At 44.2% G+C, this 17,739-nt stretch overlaps 1 protein-coding gene across 5 annotated transcripts; it reads right to left on the bottom strand.

Moving 5' to 3' along the window:
- Nucleotides 1–252: 252 nt before the first annotated feature.
- Nucleotides 253–15,576, bottom strand: LOC140502826 (glutathione S-transferase theta-2B-like). 5 transcript variants are annotated; one of them, XR_011966579.1, is made up of 7 exons: nt 15,078–15,576; nt 10,382–10,469; nt 9,297–9,447; nt 8,945–9,118; nt 7,637–7,846; nt 4,891–4,987; nt 253–1,320 (listed from the first exon to the last, which is right to left on the bottom strand). XR_011966579.1 is itself a non-coding variant. In XM_072606857.1 (6 exons), the coding sequence occupies exons 1-5, from the start codon at nt 15,187–15,189 to the stop codon at nt 7,643–7,645; spliced, it is 729 nt and encodes a 242-aa protein (XP_072462958.1). In that variant the 5' UTR covers nt 15,190–15,576; the 3' UTR covers nt 3,936–4,987; nt 7,637–7,642. The 5 variants fall into 5 exon arrangements, 3 of the variants coding, with proteins under 3 accessions (XP_072462958.1, XP_072462957.1, XP_072462956.1); XR_011966578.1 differs by lacking the exon at nt 253–1,320 and adding an exon at nt 5,603–5,663 and having other exon boundaries at nt 3,936–4,987; XM_072606857.1 differs by lacking the exon at nt 253–1,320 and having other exon boundaries at nt 3,936–4,987.
- Between the last annotated feature and the right edge of the window lie 2,163 nt (nt 15,577–17,739).

Genomic DNA, 17,739 nt, shown 5'->3' with positions numbered 1-17,739 from the left:
ACCACTGTGATGAGAAGACCTTGGAGAGCTCCCTGGAGTCACTCTCTGGGCAGGGCCAGCTCATTCCTAACTACAGCTGCTGGGAGAAGGACAAGTCTTGTGGCTGTCATTGAAGAAGCCACATCAGCTCTGTCAGTCCTGCTTGATGTCTACAACTTTCCACAGGTGAATGATATTGAACATATATTCTATGTCTCTCTCTACTAAAATAATAATAATCATGATACTAATAATAAAGCAGCAAAACAATAGTTAAGCATTGATGAATACCTTTAAAGTTTTAAGAATGATTTACATATGTGTTTCTTTTGATCCTCCCAACAAACCCATAAGGCAGGTGCTCTTCATACTCCCATTTACAATGTAGAGGAAAGCTTCCTAATAATGATTGCAATGGGCTGCCTCTAGGCATGGGGATGCAGAATGGAGGACATTCAAGTACTTGGATCCCTTAAGCTGGGAGGCCATTTGGGAAGACTTTTATGGAAAGGGTTTCTAGTCAGGTCTCTTGGACTTGAGGGCTGCTGGGTTCCTTTTGTCTCTATATTCTACACACCTCTGGGCTCAGAGAGTTAGTGAAACAGTGAAAAAAAGATCAGCCTGTTGTTGTGGTCAGGGGCCTGAAAGGAGAAGGCATGAGCAGGACTGGCAGGTAAGAGATAGGTATGAAGAGATGGGAATCCGATTAGGAGTTTGATTGTCAGAGGCCAGAGGGAGCAGCTTTATCTTGATTCCTGCCTTGGTGATAGACTGGACCCAATGGGGTCCAGTGAACTGTGTATAATCTTTGACCCAGCAATACTGAACCTAGGTCTATAGCCCAAAGAGATAATAAAGAGGAAAAAGATCCACATGTACAAAAGTATTTATAACAGCTTTTTTGGTGCTAACAAAGAATTGGAAAGGGGATGCTCACTACAGAATATCTGGTTAAGGTACGTGAATATGATGGAATACTGTGGTGCTATAAATAATGAGGAGAAGGATGGTTTCAGAAAAATCTGGGAAGACTTAGATGAACTGATTTAAAGTGATGTGAGTATTTCTGGAGAACAATTTATATAGTAGCAGTCTAGTACAGACTTTGAAAGTCTTAGGAACCCTGATCAACACAGTGACCAATAAGAATTCCAGAGAGTTCATGATGAAACATGCTACTCACATCCAGGGAACGCTGATGGATTCAATGCAGACAGAGGTTTCTTTTCCCCCAACAATCCCAATCAGAGATTTTTCTTTGTTTGACCATGTTTTTCTTGCTTTCACATGGGCAGAGGTTGGGGGCGGAGTGGTACTTGGGATGCAGAGAAGTCAGATGTTCTTTTGAAAAAAATATTGAAAAAGACACCATAAGTCCTTCCCAACTACTGGCTAATTAAGGACATTACCTTCAACAAGAAGACTGATCACATCAATTAAAAAAATGTTTATCAACTGCATAATAAGACGGATAGTGGTTCTTCCTAACCACAATCGAAAGAGAAGATTATCACCACTGTTACTCAATATGGTATTAGAAATGTTAGCTTTAGCAATAAGATAAGAAAAAGAAATTGAAGGAAATAGAATAGGCAAAGAAATTAAATTATCACTCTTTGCAGATGATATGATGATATACTTAGAGAGTCTTAGAGAAGCAAGTAAAAAACTACTTGAAATAATAAACAACTTTGGCTAAGTTACAAGATATAAAATAGAACCACAGAAATCATCTGAATTTCTATATATTACTAACAAATCCCAGTAGCAAAAGACAGAACAAGAAATTACATTTAAATCTGTGGTACACACTACAGATATCTGGGAGTCTACCTGCCAAAACAAACCCAGGGACCATTTGAACACAACTTCAAAAAATTTTACACACAAAGTCAGATCTAAGTAATTGGAAAAACATCAGTTGCTCCTGAGCAGATCCAGCTAATACAATAAAAATAACAATGCTACCTAAATTAATTTACTCATTACATGCCATACCAACCAAACTACCAGAAAGCCATTTTCTAGAGCTAGAAAGAACAATATCAAAATTCATCTGGAAGAGCAAAAGATCCAGAATATCAAGGGCATTAATGAAAAGAAATGATAAGGAAGGTGGCCTAGTCTTAGAGATCTCAAATTGTATTATAAAGCAGCAATCATCAAAACCACTTGGTACTGGTTAAGAAATAGAGGGGTAGATCAGTGCCACAGCTTAGGTACCCAAGACACAATAGACAATAATTATAGTATTGTACTGTTTGACAAACCCAAGGACACCAGCTTCTGGAATAAGAACTCACACAAAGCTTAGATAAAATCTGCTGGGGAAACTAGATTTAACAGTGTGGTGAAAAAATTGTATAGATAAATGCCTGACACTGTACACAAAAATAAAGCCCAAATGGGTACATGATCTAGGTATAAAGGTTGATATTAAGCACAAATCAGGGGAGCAAGAAATAGATTATCTGCCAGAATTATGGAGAATGGAGAATGACCAAACAAGAGATAGACAACATCATGAACTGCAAAATGGATGATTTTGGTTACATCAAATTGAAAAGATTTTGCACAAAGCCAATGCAACAAAGATTAAGAGGGAAACAGAAAAATGGCAAATTTTTTAAAATTTATTTTTAGTTTTCAGCATTCATTTCCACAAGACTTTGAGTTCAAATTTCCCCCCTTATCTCCCCTACCCCACCTCAAAAAACTGTGCATTCTAATTACCCCTTCCCCCAATCTGCCCTGCCTTCTATTGCACCCCTCCCTTCCCTTACACCCATCTTCTCTCTTTTCTTGTAGGGTAAGATAGATTTCTATACCCCATTACTCCATTTCTTATTTCCCAGTTGCATGCAAAAACAATTCTCAGCATTCATTCCTAAAACTTTGAGTTCCAACTTCTCTCCCTTCCTTCCTTTCCACCCATCACCGCTGAGAAGGCAAGCAGTTGAATATGTTATATGTGTGTAGTTTTGCATAAAGAAAGACTTCCATAATAGTCATGTTGTAAAAGACTAACTATATTTCCCTCCATCCTATCCTGCCCCCCCAATTATTCTATTCTCTCTTTTGACCTTGTCTCTCCCCTAAAGTTTTTACTTCTAATTACTCTCTCCTCCCATTTGCCCTCCCTTCCATCATTACCCTACCCCACTTCTCCCCTTATCCACTACTTTTTTGTAGTGTAAGATAAATTTTCTTACCAAATTGAGTGAGCATGTTATTCCCTCCTTAAGTCAAATGTTATGAGAGTAAGCTTCACTTTTCCCCTCACCTTTCCCTTTCATTGAAAAAGCTTTTTCTGTCCTCTTTTATGAGAGATAATTTGCCCCATTCCATTTCTCCATTTCTCCTCTCATTATATTCCTCTCTCACCCCTTAACTTTATTTTTTTAGATAACACCCCTTCCTATTCAACTCATTTGTTCCATGGGCTGTGCTCCACTTTGCTCTGAGACTTGGTGTGATAGACCTTTCCTATCAGCCTTCCAGGCTCCCTTGGGCTGGAAATTTCTTTCTCTGTCATTTTGTAGTTTCTGCTGCTCTAGAATTTGTTTAGAGTCTTTTTTATAGATATTTTATGGGCTGTGGAGTGGGGGAGAGCTTCTACTGGTCTGTCCTTCTACTCTGCCGTCTTAGCTCTGTCCCCCCAAAAGAATTTTTACAACTAGTGTCTGTGATAAAGGCCTCATTTCTCAAATATATAAGGAGCAGAGTCAAATTTTCGAGGATATAAGCCATTGCCCAGTTGATAAATGGTCAAAGGATTATGAACAGGCAGCTTCAGAGGAAGAAATAATAGCTACCTATACTCATATGAAAAAATACTCTAAATCACTACTAATTAGAGAGATGCAAATCAAGACAACTCTGAGGTACCCATCACACCTATCTGTAGCATTAATGCAATATTCACAGTGCCTACAGTGGCCAGGAATATACTGATACAATTTTAAAATTAATTTATTTGTTTTTAGTTTTCTACAATCACTTCCATAAGTCTCAGATTTTCTCCCCCTCCCTCTGCCCTCCATCCCTGAAATGGCATGCAATCTTATATGGGTTCTGCACATACATTTTTATTAACCACATTTTCAAATCAGTCATGTTACATGGAAGAATCAAAATGCAGATTGGCTAACATGACAAAAGAGGAAGATGATAAATGTTGGAGAATACGTGGGAGAGTTGGAACATCAATTGTTGGTGCAGCTGCAAGCTAATCCAACCAATCAGGAAAGTAACATGGAACTATTCCCAAAGGGCTACAAAAATGTGTATACCCTTTGACCCAGCAATATTGCTTTTGGGACTGTATCTCAAAGAAATCATAAAAATGGGAAAGAGCCCCATTTATTTATGTTTATTTATAGCAGCTCTCTTTGTGGTGACCAAGAACTGGAAATTGAAGGGATGCTCATCAATTAGGGAATGGCTGAACAAGTTGTGGTATATGAATGTAATGGAATACTATTGTACTGTAAGAAATGACAAACAGGAAGACTTGCATTGGAGTTGGGGAAGTAGCCCAGACGTGTAGCAGGGTCTGCAGACATTTTACCGTGCTACTGACCAGGAGGAGGGATGGACATGCTTCTTCCTCTTCACTCTTACTTAGGGATCATTGCCTTTTTTCTCTAGAATTTGGGTCCTGTGTTGTTCTGCTTGGTGACTGCCTCTCCTGGTCCACCACTGCATGTCATGTCCTACTCCTTGACCATCTTCTCAACATCTGACTATCTCCAAGGCACTGTCCTCCCTCTGACTCTAGAAGCATTATCAAATCAAATCTGACATTTTTCTTGGAAGGAGTGAATCTGTCTATTCTTGCAGATCCAATCATTATTCCAGGAGTACTGGAGTCAAGGAGACCTGAGTTCAGATCCAGTCACAGACACTTACTTGCTGTGTGATCTTGGACAAATTACTTCTCTTCTGTTTGCCTCAGATTCCTAAACCATACAACAGAGATAATAGCAACGGCTTCACAGGGTTGGTGCTGAGGATTAAATGAGATAATAATTATAAAGTGTTTAGCACAGTACCTGGAACTTCCTGAGCACTCCATAAGTGTTAGCTACTATTAGTTATTAATATTGATCCTTACTACAGCCCTGGGAAGTAGGTGTTATGATTATCCTCTGTTGGGGGTGTAAGCTCAGTTTTCACGTGGACAGTCTCGGGCGGGTAAAGGTGAGGACTTCTAAACCTCAGAGTTCTCATGAGGCCCCCCAGGGAACAGCTGGGAATTGAGGCGTGAAACATGGGCTATCTCATGCACTTCCGCCTCTTCTCAGTGGGAAACTTGCTGGGGAGAGCATCCCACCCTTGAGATTGGCCCATGGTCTGAGCACACCTGTTGTTGACTAGCTAAGGGCTGAGAGCATGCACGGTATTCAGGTGCAAACTATGTGGTGGGAGAGCTTAAGTAGGGTCAGGAAAGCCTGAAGGCGCTCTTCCCGCTGAGGGGCCTTTGGAGGGAAGAGGGTCCCTCCCCTCTCCCGCTCCCATCCTCTTGCTGTACAATCCTTGCCCCTTGGGAGGAGGAGGATTCCTCTCTCCTGAGGAAAAATTCCCCCTGCACATGTAACCAAGACCCTGAATAAAGCCTAACCTTTGTTCGACTCTGGAAAGTCTCTTCTCTCAATACGTTTATCTGGCTGATCCCCGAAGACCTGGACGACAGGTAAGAAAGGCTCAGGTAGCCCTTCGGCCTCTAGGCCGAACAATCCTCCTCCTACAGATGAGTTAATACTAACTATAAAACCTGTGACGTTTATTTAAATTTCTGAGATTAGTTTGTTAGATGTGGACAGAGAATGAAAAAAGCTAATGGGGAAAGAGGTTTCTCTGATTTGCTTCAGAAACTGGAATAGACACTGGAAACTGATTAATCAATAAGATTGTGAATATCTGCAAATTACAAAGACAGGAAAGAATGAATAAACAGATGAATAAACAAATGAATGAAAAAGCATTTATTCATTTGTTACTATACATCAGGCACTATGCCAAATGCTCAGCATACAAAAATAAGCAAAAAGCCCACCTGGGGCATCAAAGAGCTCATACATTCTTTTGGGGGGGAAGGAGACAAAATAAAGGGGGGCTAGGTCATGAGAAGGGGATGGAGGACATGGGCACATAGTTTGGAAATAGTTGGAAAGTGGAATGAAGCACTGGAGAAAGTTCTTCTGCCAGAGTCCAGTGTCCGAGGACCAAGGTTCAGGATCTGGAGTGAGGAAGAGGAGGAAGAGGAAGGAGGATGACCAGATTACAGACAGCATTGTTTGGAAATGTCTGGGAAAAGATCAGAATACAGCCCTTGGCTGGATTAGAATGGAATTAGAATCTGGTATGCCCAGTTCCTCCAGTTCATGGTGGGTACTAATAATATTGCATTATTCTTGAATAATTGGTCTTCAGATATTTGAAATCCTGTCATGTGGAAGAGCAATTAATTTTGTTCTCCTTGACCTTCCAGGGCAGAGGGAGGAGCAATGGGGAGACATTGCAGAGTTAGATTTAGGATCAACATAATGAAAAATCCCCTGGCTCTTAGAGCTGTCTGTAACTTTGGATAGACTATGTCCAAAGGGAATTAGTTTCCCACTGCTAGCCATCAAGAAATGAATGACCACTCCTTTGGGATGGTAGAGACAGTATGCCAGATAGACACACATTAGACCAGATGTACTCTGGGGTTTCTTGGCCTCCAAAGCCAGCCCTGTCCTCCAGGTATATCTCTGTTCTTGTTGAACCCTTTGGAGCTCTTACTTCATTTAAAGCCCTGAGATCTTTTCTCCTTGAATTTCCATCATGACAAGTGGTTCACCATTCAGTTGTAGTGTTGGCTATTATTTTTTAAAATATATTTAAATTTTACATATGTTTGTATAAAACCTATAAATTCCCAGACTCAGTGTGAGACTTGCAGACAACTGAAATCTTTTGGCTCAAACATTCTCAGGTGATTCACTGATCTCTTCCTATGTGTGGATACAAATTTGTCAGTGTCTGGGGGGGGACTATTTGAGGTATCCAGATGTGTGCTGGTGTGCACAAATGCAGTCATGGAGGTGTGTGGATGCAGGTCACGAATTTATGTAGGAGGTGATATCCATGGATGCCTCTGTCTGGCCTGTGCTCTCCATCACTGGGGCTCATTCCTTTGGGGTATTCTGACCTGGGGAGAAACTCTAGAAGAGAAGCAGATCCTGGATCTCAGGACCTTATTCCCTTTAGACCTCACTGATGGAGGAGGGGCCGGGCCCTGCTTCTTCCCTCTGCCCATCAGCTTCTGGGAAGATCCCAGTCTTCGTAAGGAAGTAGGAGCTGTAGGCTCTGTCCTTGAAGGATTCCCAGGTGCTGCAGGCTGGGAATGCCTGGAGGGTGGGGACTGCAAAGGAGCTGGCTGGTCCTCAGTGGGCAGGAGAATACAATGTGAGGGGAGAGGAAACCAACCTCAGGCCCTGACCCAAGAAGCAGTTATACAACAGGTGTGCCTGATTGTGAGGTTGCCACTGGAGACACAGATTACATTTCTAGGGAACAGAGGAAAGGAACTCTGCCTTCTCTTTCTCTTCACATTCAGGGACTTCTCCCTCATTAAGCCTTAGTTCACTCATGCCATAGCCCTCAATCTCACCTTGTGTTATGTAATAATTGAAAGACATAACTTCATCCTCTCCTTCATGGCCAAGGGGATGACCTTCAAGGTCCTGGGCTCTGCACAGAGATTACAGATGGCTTCCCAGACCTCGTGGCATAGCTTCTCCCCCAAGATGGCCTCCACCCGCCCACGCCAAGCTGCCAACTTGGGCCGTCCCTCGAAGACATCAAAACCAGCATAGACGGTCTGCAGGAAAACACTTCCAACTCATTATTTCCCAAAATGAAATCATCTTCCTACCTACCCTTCCCCCTCCCTCCAGACTTTCCAATTTCTGTTCCACCTTCCTTCTAAACATAATGATTTACAAAATGGGGATTATCTTTTCCACCTCCTCTGTAATCCCTCCTAGCCAATCAGTTGCCAAGTGTACTTAATTGCAGCTTTCCAAGAAATACATCATTCATTTCCTTCTCTCCATTTTATATGGCCACCATTCACTAGGGACTCATCATCTCTTGCTTGGAAAATAGGTGTCTAATTTGTCTCTTTCTAATCCATCTGCCTCACAGATGCCTAAATCATGTTCCTAAAGCACAGGTTAGCCCTTTCCCTGCCACTCTCTTGCTCAGCATTCTTCAAAGTTTCACTGTCCCCTTGCCCAAAGAACACCATGTAATAGACTGGACTTGGACATCTGCCATCTTGGCTGATTTCCCATTGCTCCCTTTCCTGGAGTCTGTATCCCAGGCACACTGGCCATTGAGATTTTCCTTGACCTTGGCGTCCCATTTCTAGCCTTTATACCTAAACACACAAACTCTCGCATGCCTGGAATCCTATTCTTCTTTGCCCCACCCCCACCCCTGACTCTGGAATCCTCAGCTCCCAGTCCAAATCTGAGCTCAGGCACCTCCTTCTCCCAATGATTAGCCCTCTGGCCTTCCTCAAGTAACCTTGAATTTGTTTCCTTATCTGTATCCATACTGTATCTTCCAGTAAAACACCAAGTCCATGAGGGCAGAGGTAGGATTTCTCTCCACTCCAATTTGAGCCCTCATCCTAGGGCATTTTATCCTACATATTCATCCTCCCTCAAATACTCAGACTTCCTAGGTTCTCCATGTACCCATTTTCCATGACTTGTACCACCACTGCCCCTCAGCTACACACAGAAATAGTCAAACCCTTGACCTCACCATCACCCACAAGTCTTTTACTTCCATACACATGAATTCAGAAAGTCCTTTATCTGATCATGCTCTTCTATGGTCCCAGCTTTCCTTCTGCCTCACACTCCCTCATGTTTTTCTTGGTCACCAGGGCAGAGTCTATTCCCCATACCTGCATCAGCTCCTCCAGTGCCATCAGATCAGCAAAGGAAATTTGGTCACCAGTGAGGAAGGGCTTGTCTTGCAAGAACTTCTGCTCCAGATGTCCTAGTTTTTGCATCATGGAGGCTATGTTCCTGTCCACTTTCTCCTGGGGGATGTGGACATCAATGAGAGGGCCCAGCACCTATCAGGTCAGGGAAGGAGGGTTCAGTCTCAACTCCACACAAAAGGTCACCTCCCCAAGTCCATCTGGGTCCATCTCCTCATCTGAAGGCTTTAGGGACTCTGATCAAGGTTAGAGGTCAGGGTAGGGTGTAAGATTTCCCTAACACCTCACCCTCAGCTCAGGCCCATTGTCTTACCCATATCCACAGCAGTGTGCCAAAGGTACCTCGAATGGAGTCAGCATGCCAGGACAGGTATTCTTCAACCCGTGCCCGGGCCTGCAGGTCTGAAGGATACCAGTGAGCTGGGGTGTTGTATTTCTGACTCAGGTAATGCAGGATGGCCACACTGAGGGGTAGGAAAAGCAGCCCTAGTCAACTTCCTCCCCAGGCCCCTTCCCAGGATTCTCCCCTTTATGTCTTCTCTGGGCACAGTAGGTTTATCATGGCAGTATCCTCAAGGATTTCCATAAAGAGATTCCTCCTTCAAAAGATTAAAGGATTTCCTTTGGTCATCTCATCCAACTGTTCTTGTGCAAAACTTTCTAGGGAACTGTGCCTGTGCCTTTCTGTGTGTGTGTGTATGCACACATGTGTGTGCATGTGTGTCTATGTGTGGGTAAGAGTGGGTTGGTTGAGGGGTAAGCGTGGATGCCACAAGACTGTATGATCTTCCCCCAAGGCCAGCCCCCTGGCCCTTGACTTTCTGTCCTTGTCAGTCAATAGGGCCTTTAGCAGCAGCCAAACAAATGCTCTTGAATTACAGCAAGAGGAAAAAAGGAAAAGATGATGAAGAAAGGAAGAAACTTGGCAAACTTCTCATAGTAATTTAGAGATAAAACCTGGACTAGAATCCAGGGCCCAAAGGATCTCTATTCTCCACCCCCAAGTCTGATCCACTGCACATCTCTCTCTCTCTCTCTTCTTGTACCCCTGGACATCTTTCTGGTCTCCAAGAAAGCTGAGATTACATAGGCAAGGTGAACTGTAATACAATGCATGTCTTTATGCCCAATGTTGACTGACTCCTAGCTGTGAAGCCATTCAAAGCCAAAAGGCCCCATTATCTCTCTCTCCCTCCCTCTTTCCTTCCCTTCTTTTTCTTCTGCCTCTCTCCTCTGTCCATCCCTCTCTCTTTCTCCTTTTCTTCCTCTCACCCACCACTCACCTCAGTGCACATGTCTGAATAGATAATGAAAGAAAATTTGGGAAGAAAATGAGGGTGTGAGTGCGGGAGGGCATAAGGGCAGTAGGGAAGCTGGGCCCAGAGCCAGGAAAGGTACCTTTCTGCCAAGGTGAAATCTCCATCTTTCATGGCTGGCACTCTCTTCAGGCTGTTCACTTTGGCGAAATCATCAGTCAGGTGCTGTCCTAAAGGGAAAGCAGATGGGCTGGATGAAGCAAGAAGGGCCCTCTGGGAGCTGGCCACTGCTTCTCATTGCTTGGGCTTCCTTAAAGTGGGGTGAGACACTCATTTCCCAGGTTCTCAGTGTGGGACAGTTGCCCATGATGTGTTGGGGAGGACCTCAGGGCTGTCATTATCATCCTCACTCTTTGTGATTCCTCACTCCTAGGCAAAAGGATTGTCTAAGCAGGTGAGCCCAAAACCAAGGTCATGAATGTGGTCAGCTCAAGGTCAAATTCAAGGTCAAGGGAGGACAGCATAGGGCACTGCCCTGAAGGCCTCTTACACTCTGCCTAAGCCAAACCCCTTGTTCTAGAAGAGATCAAGCAGGCAAAATGGACAACAAGAGGGACTCTTATTCTCTGCCTGGTTCTGAGCTAGAGAGAGACTGGTTGCTAAAGTGGAAATGATGACACCCTCGGGCCAGGGGACCATTCCACCTGAGAGATGTGCTTTCATTGTTCAGTCATTTTCAGTCCTGCCTGACTTTCCATGACCCCATTTGAGGTTTCCTTGACAAAGATACTGGAGAGGTTTGCCATTTCCTTCTCTAGCCCATTAAGGAAACTGAGGCAAACAAGGTGAAGTGATTTGCTCAGGGCCACACAGCTAGTAAGGATGTGAGGCTTGATTTGAACTCAGAAAGATGAGTCTTCCTGACTCCAAGCCCAACACTCCATTCATTGTGCTACCTAGCTGCCCTACAGTTTGTGATAAAACAAGGTAAAGTGGGCATGGTCTCCTATGCACCCTAAATTTCTAAAGAACAGATCCCCAAGGATTTAGGGAAAGTTTAGGTCCCATCTTACAGACCAATAATCTGTAAGGAAAGTTACTAAAAATCAATAGGTAGCTCTCAACAATGAGATAAAGCTCTGAAGATGCAAAGAAATGGCTCCATGAGATATGGAAACGTTGGAGGTGTCTAAAGAAATGGATGCGAGGTCATTCAGACATTTTGCACAATGAGGACATTACACAGATTAATGGGACAACATAGTAGCCTTAGTATACGTAGGTTACAACAAGTCATCTGACAAAGTCCCTCATTTTATCCGAGTTTAAAAGATGGAGAGAGGTGGGCTAGAATAGGTTCCCAAAGTGGGCAGTACTGTCCCCTGGGGAGAGCTGGAACAGCCCAGGGGAGTGGTAGTACCCTCAGGTGCAACTGGATGGGAGAGCATTGAAGGAAATAAGGGGGCATTAGAAGCATAAGGAAATAAGAGAAGATAAGAAGAATTTGACAAAAAAAATTTGCATATGTCGTATCTGTTGTATAAGAGTTAAAGTTGTAGTGATCACATTATTTTCCAAATAAACACACAAAATGCAAGTTATCACAGATCCGTGGTCAAGTCTGCCACGTGGTAACAAACAAGTGTTGGCAGGCAAGCCTGTAGCACATTGTCAAGGAAGCTCAGCATACATAGACGGAAATGTGTACATGTAATGACGTGTTTACAACACAATACTGCATGGTTACATGATGCAACATGGCATCATCCAAATTTTAATGCAAGAAAGCCCTCCACAAATTTGCAATAAATTATTAAATTTACAGTGTGTCATTAAAAATATTTTATGTTTTTTTTAAATGATGCAAATTAAAAAAACTTAAAGGGTTAAAGAAAGTACATTTCCAGGGGGGTGGGACTTCAGGGTAATTTTTTCTTAAAGGGAGTAATAGGCCAAATAAGTTTGGGAACCTCTGGGCTAGATGACAATGCAGGGAGGTGGGACAGAGGCAAACATCATGCTACATTCAGATCTGGCTGAATGATCTGACATGTCCTTGGCCAGTCAATAGTTTTATCAGTGATGTCCATGAAGGCATCAATGGCAGAAAAAGTCACATTTCCAGGTGCTGTGCATCTAGGAGGGAGAGTTAGTATGTTAGATGGCTTCACCTCCCACCTGTTTGCAGTCCTGGAGGCTTTACCATCTTCTCCCAGAATCTCCTCCTCTTGAAAGATCCCATCAGCCCTGGGACTGATACCTCCTCAGAATATTCACTCTTGGAACCTCTGCTTGGCTGGTGGAGATCCTCTGGTTAAGGAGGGTACCCAGGGCAGCCCACCTAGCTACACCCTCTGGACTTCACCAGGCCTCCACACCAGGTGCCTTCCTTTCCTTGGCAGCTTTTCTAAAAAATGTTTTCTTTCCCATGACATTGTGAGCTTCTTGAGGACAGGGACTGTCTTTGCGCTTTCTTTGGGTCCCCTAGCATTTATATAGCACCTTAAAGTTTGGCAACGTGCTTGGAGTTCATTAACTCAGGCACATGACCTCCTCACCACAACTTTGTAAGGTGGGTATTATTTTTAATTTCTGTTTTTCAGAGGGGGGAACTGAGGTTGATAAAGGTTAAGTGACTTGCCCAAGGTCATAAAAGTAGTAACTAAGGTAGGAGTTGCATTCAGTTCGCCCATATACTTCAAGGTCAATACTCTACCCACTTTACCACCTACCTGCCCAGGAGTGATTAAATCCTGAGAGACTGAGAGATTTATTAGAGAGAAATGTGTATTGGAAAAGGTGACTTTCTCCAGTTCATTTAATAAATGTTTAATGAAGTGGACTGAGGACTCTGAGCTTAGTTGATTAAAAATATGTGTGTACAAATTATGTTAATTGGGAATAAACAAATACGACCCCTGGATGTTTCTAGTCCTTTGTCCTCAAAGAGAACCATGACATCAGGAGGAAAGTGAAGAAAAAGTACAGTAAGGGAGGGCTATGAAAAGTCATCAGCCTCACTTTACTCTCCAGAGCCATCTGGATCCAATATTCAGGAACCCACTTTTCTCCCTCCATTTTCCCAGTCAATCCCTTAGCTTCCTGTTCTTCCCCTCACTTTCCTTTCCCCCACTAGTTTAGCCAAATTGGAGAGGTATGATTTACCCATTTAATCCAATTATCTTTAGACTACTTACTTGATTATTTTCAAAGGAATAACTAGTTGGTCCACAAAAGCAAGCTGTTTAATGTGGTAATGGGATTGAAGGGTGCCAAAAGGAAATTAGATTTTTTTCCCTTGCAAAGATGGGAGACTATCTTATTTATTATATAGGGAAGTTGGGCAGGAAAGAAAAAAGGGAGAGAGGGAGGAAAATAGAGAGAGGAAAAGAAAAAGGAAGGAAAGAGGGATGGGGGAGATTGAAGGAGAGAAAGAGGAGGGTGGAAGGAGAAAAAGAGGGGGAGAAAGAAGAGAGTAAAAGAGAATCAAATCAATCAGAAAGAAGAGAGAGGATGAATTCTTTTTCATAAGTCTTAAGGGTTACACAGAAACAAAAAACAAAGTGGTATTACCAACAGAAATCAATGAGAAAAGCAAACCAGTGAAACCACTGGTCCTCCGAGGTTGCCTGAGAGAAAAATCTGTAGAATGGGGGACTAGGAAGGGGCTGGTACCTTTGTCACTGGTTTGAGCTGGAGGGTTCCAGCTGATCTAAGTACAAGTACCGCAAATTAGTTGGCTTTGGGCTAAAGGACTTGGAGTCAGGAACCCTGAGTTCAAGGAACTCCCATGACCCATACTGGCCCCAATAAGCTCCCGAAACCCAGGCAGCTCTTCAAGATTGAGCAACAGAGGTAGTGGTAGAGTCTCTTTGTGGGCGTTTACTAGCCAAGCCAACAAGCATCCATTAAGAACCTACTAAGTGCCAGTCACTCCATTAAACCCTGGGGATAGAATATCAAAGCTATTTGTTTTGTTTCATTTATTTATTGATGAAAATCATGCCTGTATACCCAGGGAAAGCTAATTCCCAGAGCATCCCAGAGGTGGTGCAGGGGGCTCAGGGTGCCCTCAGGACAGGGTGCCTAGGGCTGCCGGCCAGCTAAAAGGAGGCCCACCGTGTTCGCAGTGTGACTGACACACACAGCTCAGCCACCCCCAGATCTGAGGTGCAGCGTGGGCTTCCAGAAGGGAAAAGGGAATATTTTTTTTAGAATGGAGGGAAAGAGGGAAGGAAAGAGGGCGAGAAAGGGACAAGAACGCTTCCCAGGGAGAGAGGAAGGAGAAAGTATGGTCTGTGACCGGGAAAAGTGAAAGTGGGAGGAAGGGAAAAGATAGAGGATTCCCCCCTTCCCATAAAGCCGCACGCTTCTTTCTTTATATAGAGGAGGCTCCAAGCTCACCTCCCTCCTCAGTTACTACCCCTCCTTCTCTGAGTAATCTCGATCTTCAGACGGCATCGAGCAGGTCACGCAGTGATTTGGGGGGACACCTTCTTTGCCTTCTCCAAACCCCAGCTACAGAGTCCCCCAAATGTCGGGGAGCTGGAGGAGGAACATCTCGAGCTCTTGCCTCCGTTGCCCCCATACCTACGACAATAGTCCGGGCCGGGGGAGCTGCCCTCTCTTTCCTAAGGAGCCCGGGGCCCATCTGCAGGATGCCCCCCATCCCGTCCGCCCCCCTACTCCCACTTTCAGGGGGAAGGGGGAAGAGGAACGGCTTGGCTGGGATGGAGTCCAGGACTGGAGCTGAGCTCAGGGTGAGGGGCGCAGGGTTTGTTTAAGGGGGGGGGGGGCAGAGATCGTTTGGGGGTCAGTATTTGGGGCTGGGCGCTCACCCTGGAACAGCTCCACCCTCTGCAGCTCGAAGGGGATGCGATTAACCTTGGCGAAGAGGTAGACGGCGCGGCAAGGCTGGGAGATCAGGTCCAGGTAGAGCCTCAAGCCCATGGCTGCTAAGACCTGCGGATCTGATGATGGGTCCTGATCCAGGAGGCAGAGATCCAAGGGTTCTGGTCTAAATAGGGTCGGGGCAGTCCTCCGCCTTCCAGGAGGACCAATACAAAGGCCTGGAGAGAGGAAAGACTGGAGAGGCCTGATTGGTTCCTAGAGTCACGGTGTGGCGTCCGCCCAGATCCCCCTTTTCTCCCCTTACGCTCCTGAGACTCTGGACGCAAGATCATTACGGGGAGGAGGGGAAAGAACTAGTTTCTGGAGAGTGGCTGCTCACTCCGTCCTATCTCGCAGGCTCACTGCCTGTCCAGCGATCTGACCTTGGGAGAGGCAAGTCTCCAAGTCTCTGGACCTCCTTCCTGCTCCGCAAACCAGACGTCGTGGCTGGGTCCTTTGCCGCGGCCATCCTGAGTCTGCTTTGGTAACTTTGGTAACTTTGAAAGGGCCATTGCTGTTCTGATCGAGGGCAAAACGGGACAAACCAGGCCTCTTTAATGGCCCACCTACTTCGCCACGGACCAAACACTACCTCCCCCCACCCCCACCCAGCTCTGCTCCCCTCTTCCTCCCCCTTTCCCCGATCCCCCTCCCTATTCAGCTTTCTTTTCCACCCTCCACCCCCCCCCCCCCCCCCACCCCACGCCCTTCCAGCAGGACACAAGGGAATGGAAGCAAAGGCCTTCATTCATGTCTCTGCGCTGCCAGTTACTACCTGTGAGACCTGGGCAAGTTCCGATGCCTCTCTGTGCCCCAATTTCCTGATCTCTACATATGTGATCCCATTGAGGGGGAAAGGAAAGAGACTGACAGACCGACAGACAGAGACTGAGGCAGAGAGACAGAGAGCTACAAAGAGAGACAATAAGAGCGATACAGAGGGGTAGAGACAGAGAAAGAGGAAGGCGGGGAGGCTTTTTTTACAGAAAATCAAATATTTGTTTTTACCCAAATTGTCATCCTTTGAGTGACTTCTGGAGAGCAGAGCCCTCTCCCCTCTTCCCCTTCCACCTTCTTGGGTCAGAACCTAGAAAGATTCCTTCCTGCTGGCTCTCATCTCTACCCACACACTTCTCTTAATACCTTCTTTTACAAAAAGGTTCTATCGATGCCTTCTGTTTTTTTTTTTTATCAAAGTAATTGCTGAATGTACACCATCCCTTAGTACACATAGGTACACATAACCCCAGCTGCCTCATCCTGGGTCATCTCCAGCCATCCTGATGAATATCTGGTCACTGGATTCAGATGGCTGTGGAGGAGAAGTGAGGCTGGTGACCTACCTGCACAGCCCTCCCTCCCTCAATGCAAAGTCAAGTGCAAGTCATGCCTGTTCATATCCTTTGACAATTCATCATTTGAGGAATGCCTTGTGTTCTTATAAATTTGACTCTATTTTCCATATATTTGAGCCTTTATCAAAGAAACTTTCTGTAAACATTTTTTCATAGTGATGATTACTAACCCTGTAATTTCCTCTCCAATTTTCCTCTTGTGTATCCTTCTCTCTCTCCTTTCACCCTGTCCCTCCCCAAGTGTTCTGCTTCTGAGCACCATGTTGCCCAATCTGCCTTCCTTTCTCTAATGCTGTACTCTTCTTCCTTCCCTCTGTGGTAAGACATAATTTTATACCCAAGGCTCAGGCACTGCCCATCACCCCCAGATTCAATAAGTATCTCTTCAAACCATATCGTGCATCTAGCATTCAATCAGTTCACAAGCACTTATTATTATCTTTTCCCTTCCCTCCCTTGATGAACGCAGCTCCTGGAACAGGCCCTCATCACTTCACACTCAGACTGTTTTTTTTTAATATAATAATTTATTTTTTCAATTACATGTTAAGACGTTTTAAACATTTTTAAAGTTTTGAGTTCCAATTTCTATCTCTCCCTCCCTCCCTTCCCTATCCCTGAGACAAAAATCAATCTGATATAGTTTATACATGTGCAATCATGTAAAACAGTTCCATATTAGTCATTGTGTACAAGAAGATGAATAAAAATGAATGAAAGGAAGAAAAGGAAGGAAGAAAGAGAAAAAGAAAAAAACATGCTTCAGCCTGTATTCAGACATTATCATTTCTTTCTCTGGAAGAGGATGGCGTGTTTCCTCATGAGTCCTTTGGGATGGTCTTGGAACATTATATGTCTGAAAATAGCTAAGTCATTCATAGTTGATCATTACATAATATTGCTGTTACTGTATATTGCGTTTTCCTGGTTCTGCTCACTTCACTTTGCATCAGTTCATGTAAGTCGTTCGAGGCTTTTCTGAAATCATCCTGCTTGTCATTTCTTTTAGCACAATAATGTTCCATCACAATCATATACCACAGCTGCTTTAGCCTATTGATGGGCATCACTTCAATTTCCTATTCATAACCCTCCAAAAGAGGTGCTATAAATATTTTTTGTATGAACAGGTCCTTTCCCCTTTCTTTAATGTCTTTGATACACACCTAGTACTGGTGTTGCTGGATGAAAGGATATGCAGAGTTCAATAGTCTTTTGGGTATAGTTTAAAATCACTCTCCAGAATGGCTGGATC

This window comes from Notamacropus eugenii, chromosome 4, assembly GCF_028372415.1.
Source record: "Notamacropus eugenii isolate mMacEug1 chromosome 4, mMacEug1.pri_v2, whole genome shotgun sequence".
Classification (NCBI taxonomy): domain Eukaryota; kingdom Metazoa; phylum Chordata; class Mammalia; order Diprotodontia; family Macropodidae; genus Notamacropus; species Notamacropus eugenii.
This window is presented reverse-complemented; position numbering and strand designations above follow the sequence as displayed.

What these genes read in the sequence shown, in the direction of transcription:
- LOC140502826 (XM_072606857.1), bottom strand. Translation starts at nt 15,189, where the DNA reads ATGGGCTTGAGGCTCTACCTGGACCTGATCTCCCAGCCTTGCCGCGCC. An exon ending in GATTTCACCTTGGCAGAAAG is followed by an intron (nt 9,448 to 10,381) that starts GTACCTTTCCTG and finishes CCTACCCCTCAG; the next exon opens with TGTGGCCATCCTGCATTACC. An exon ending in GCACACTGCTGTGGATATGG is followed by an intron (nt 9,119 to 9,296) that starts GTAAGACAATGG and finishes CTGACCTGATAG; the next exon opens with GTGCTGGGCCCTCTCATTGA.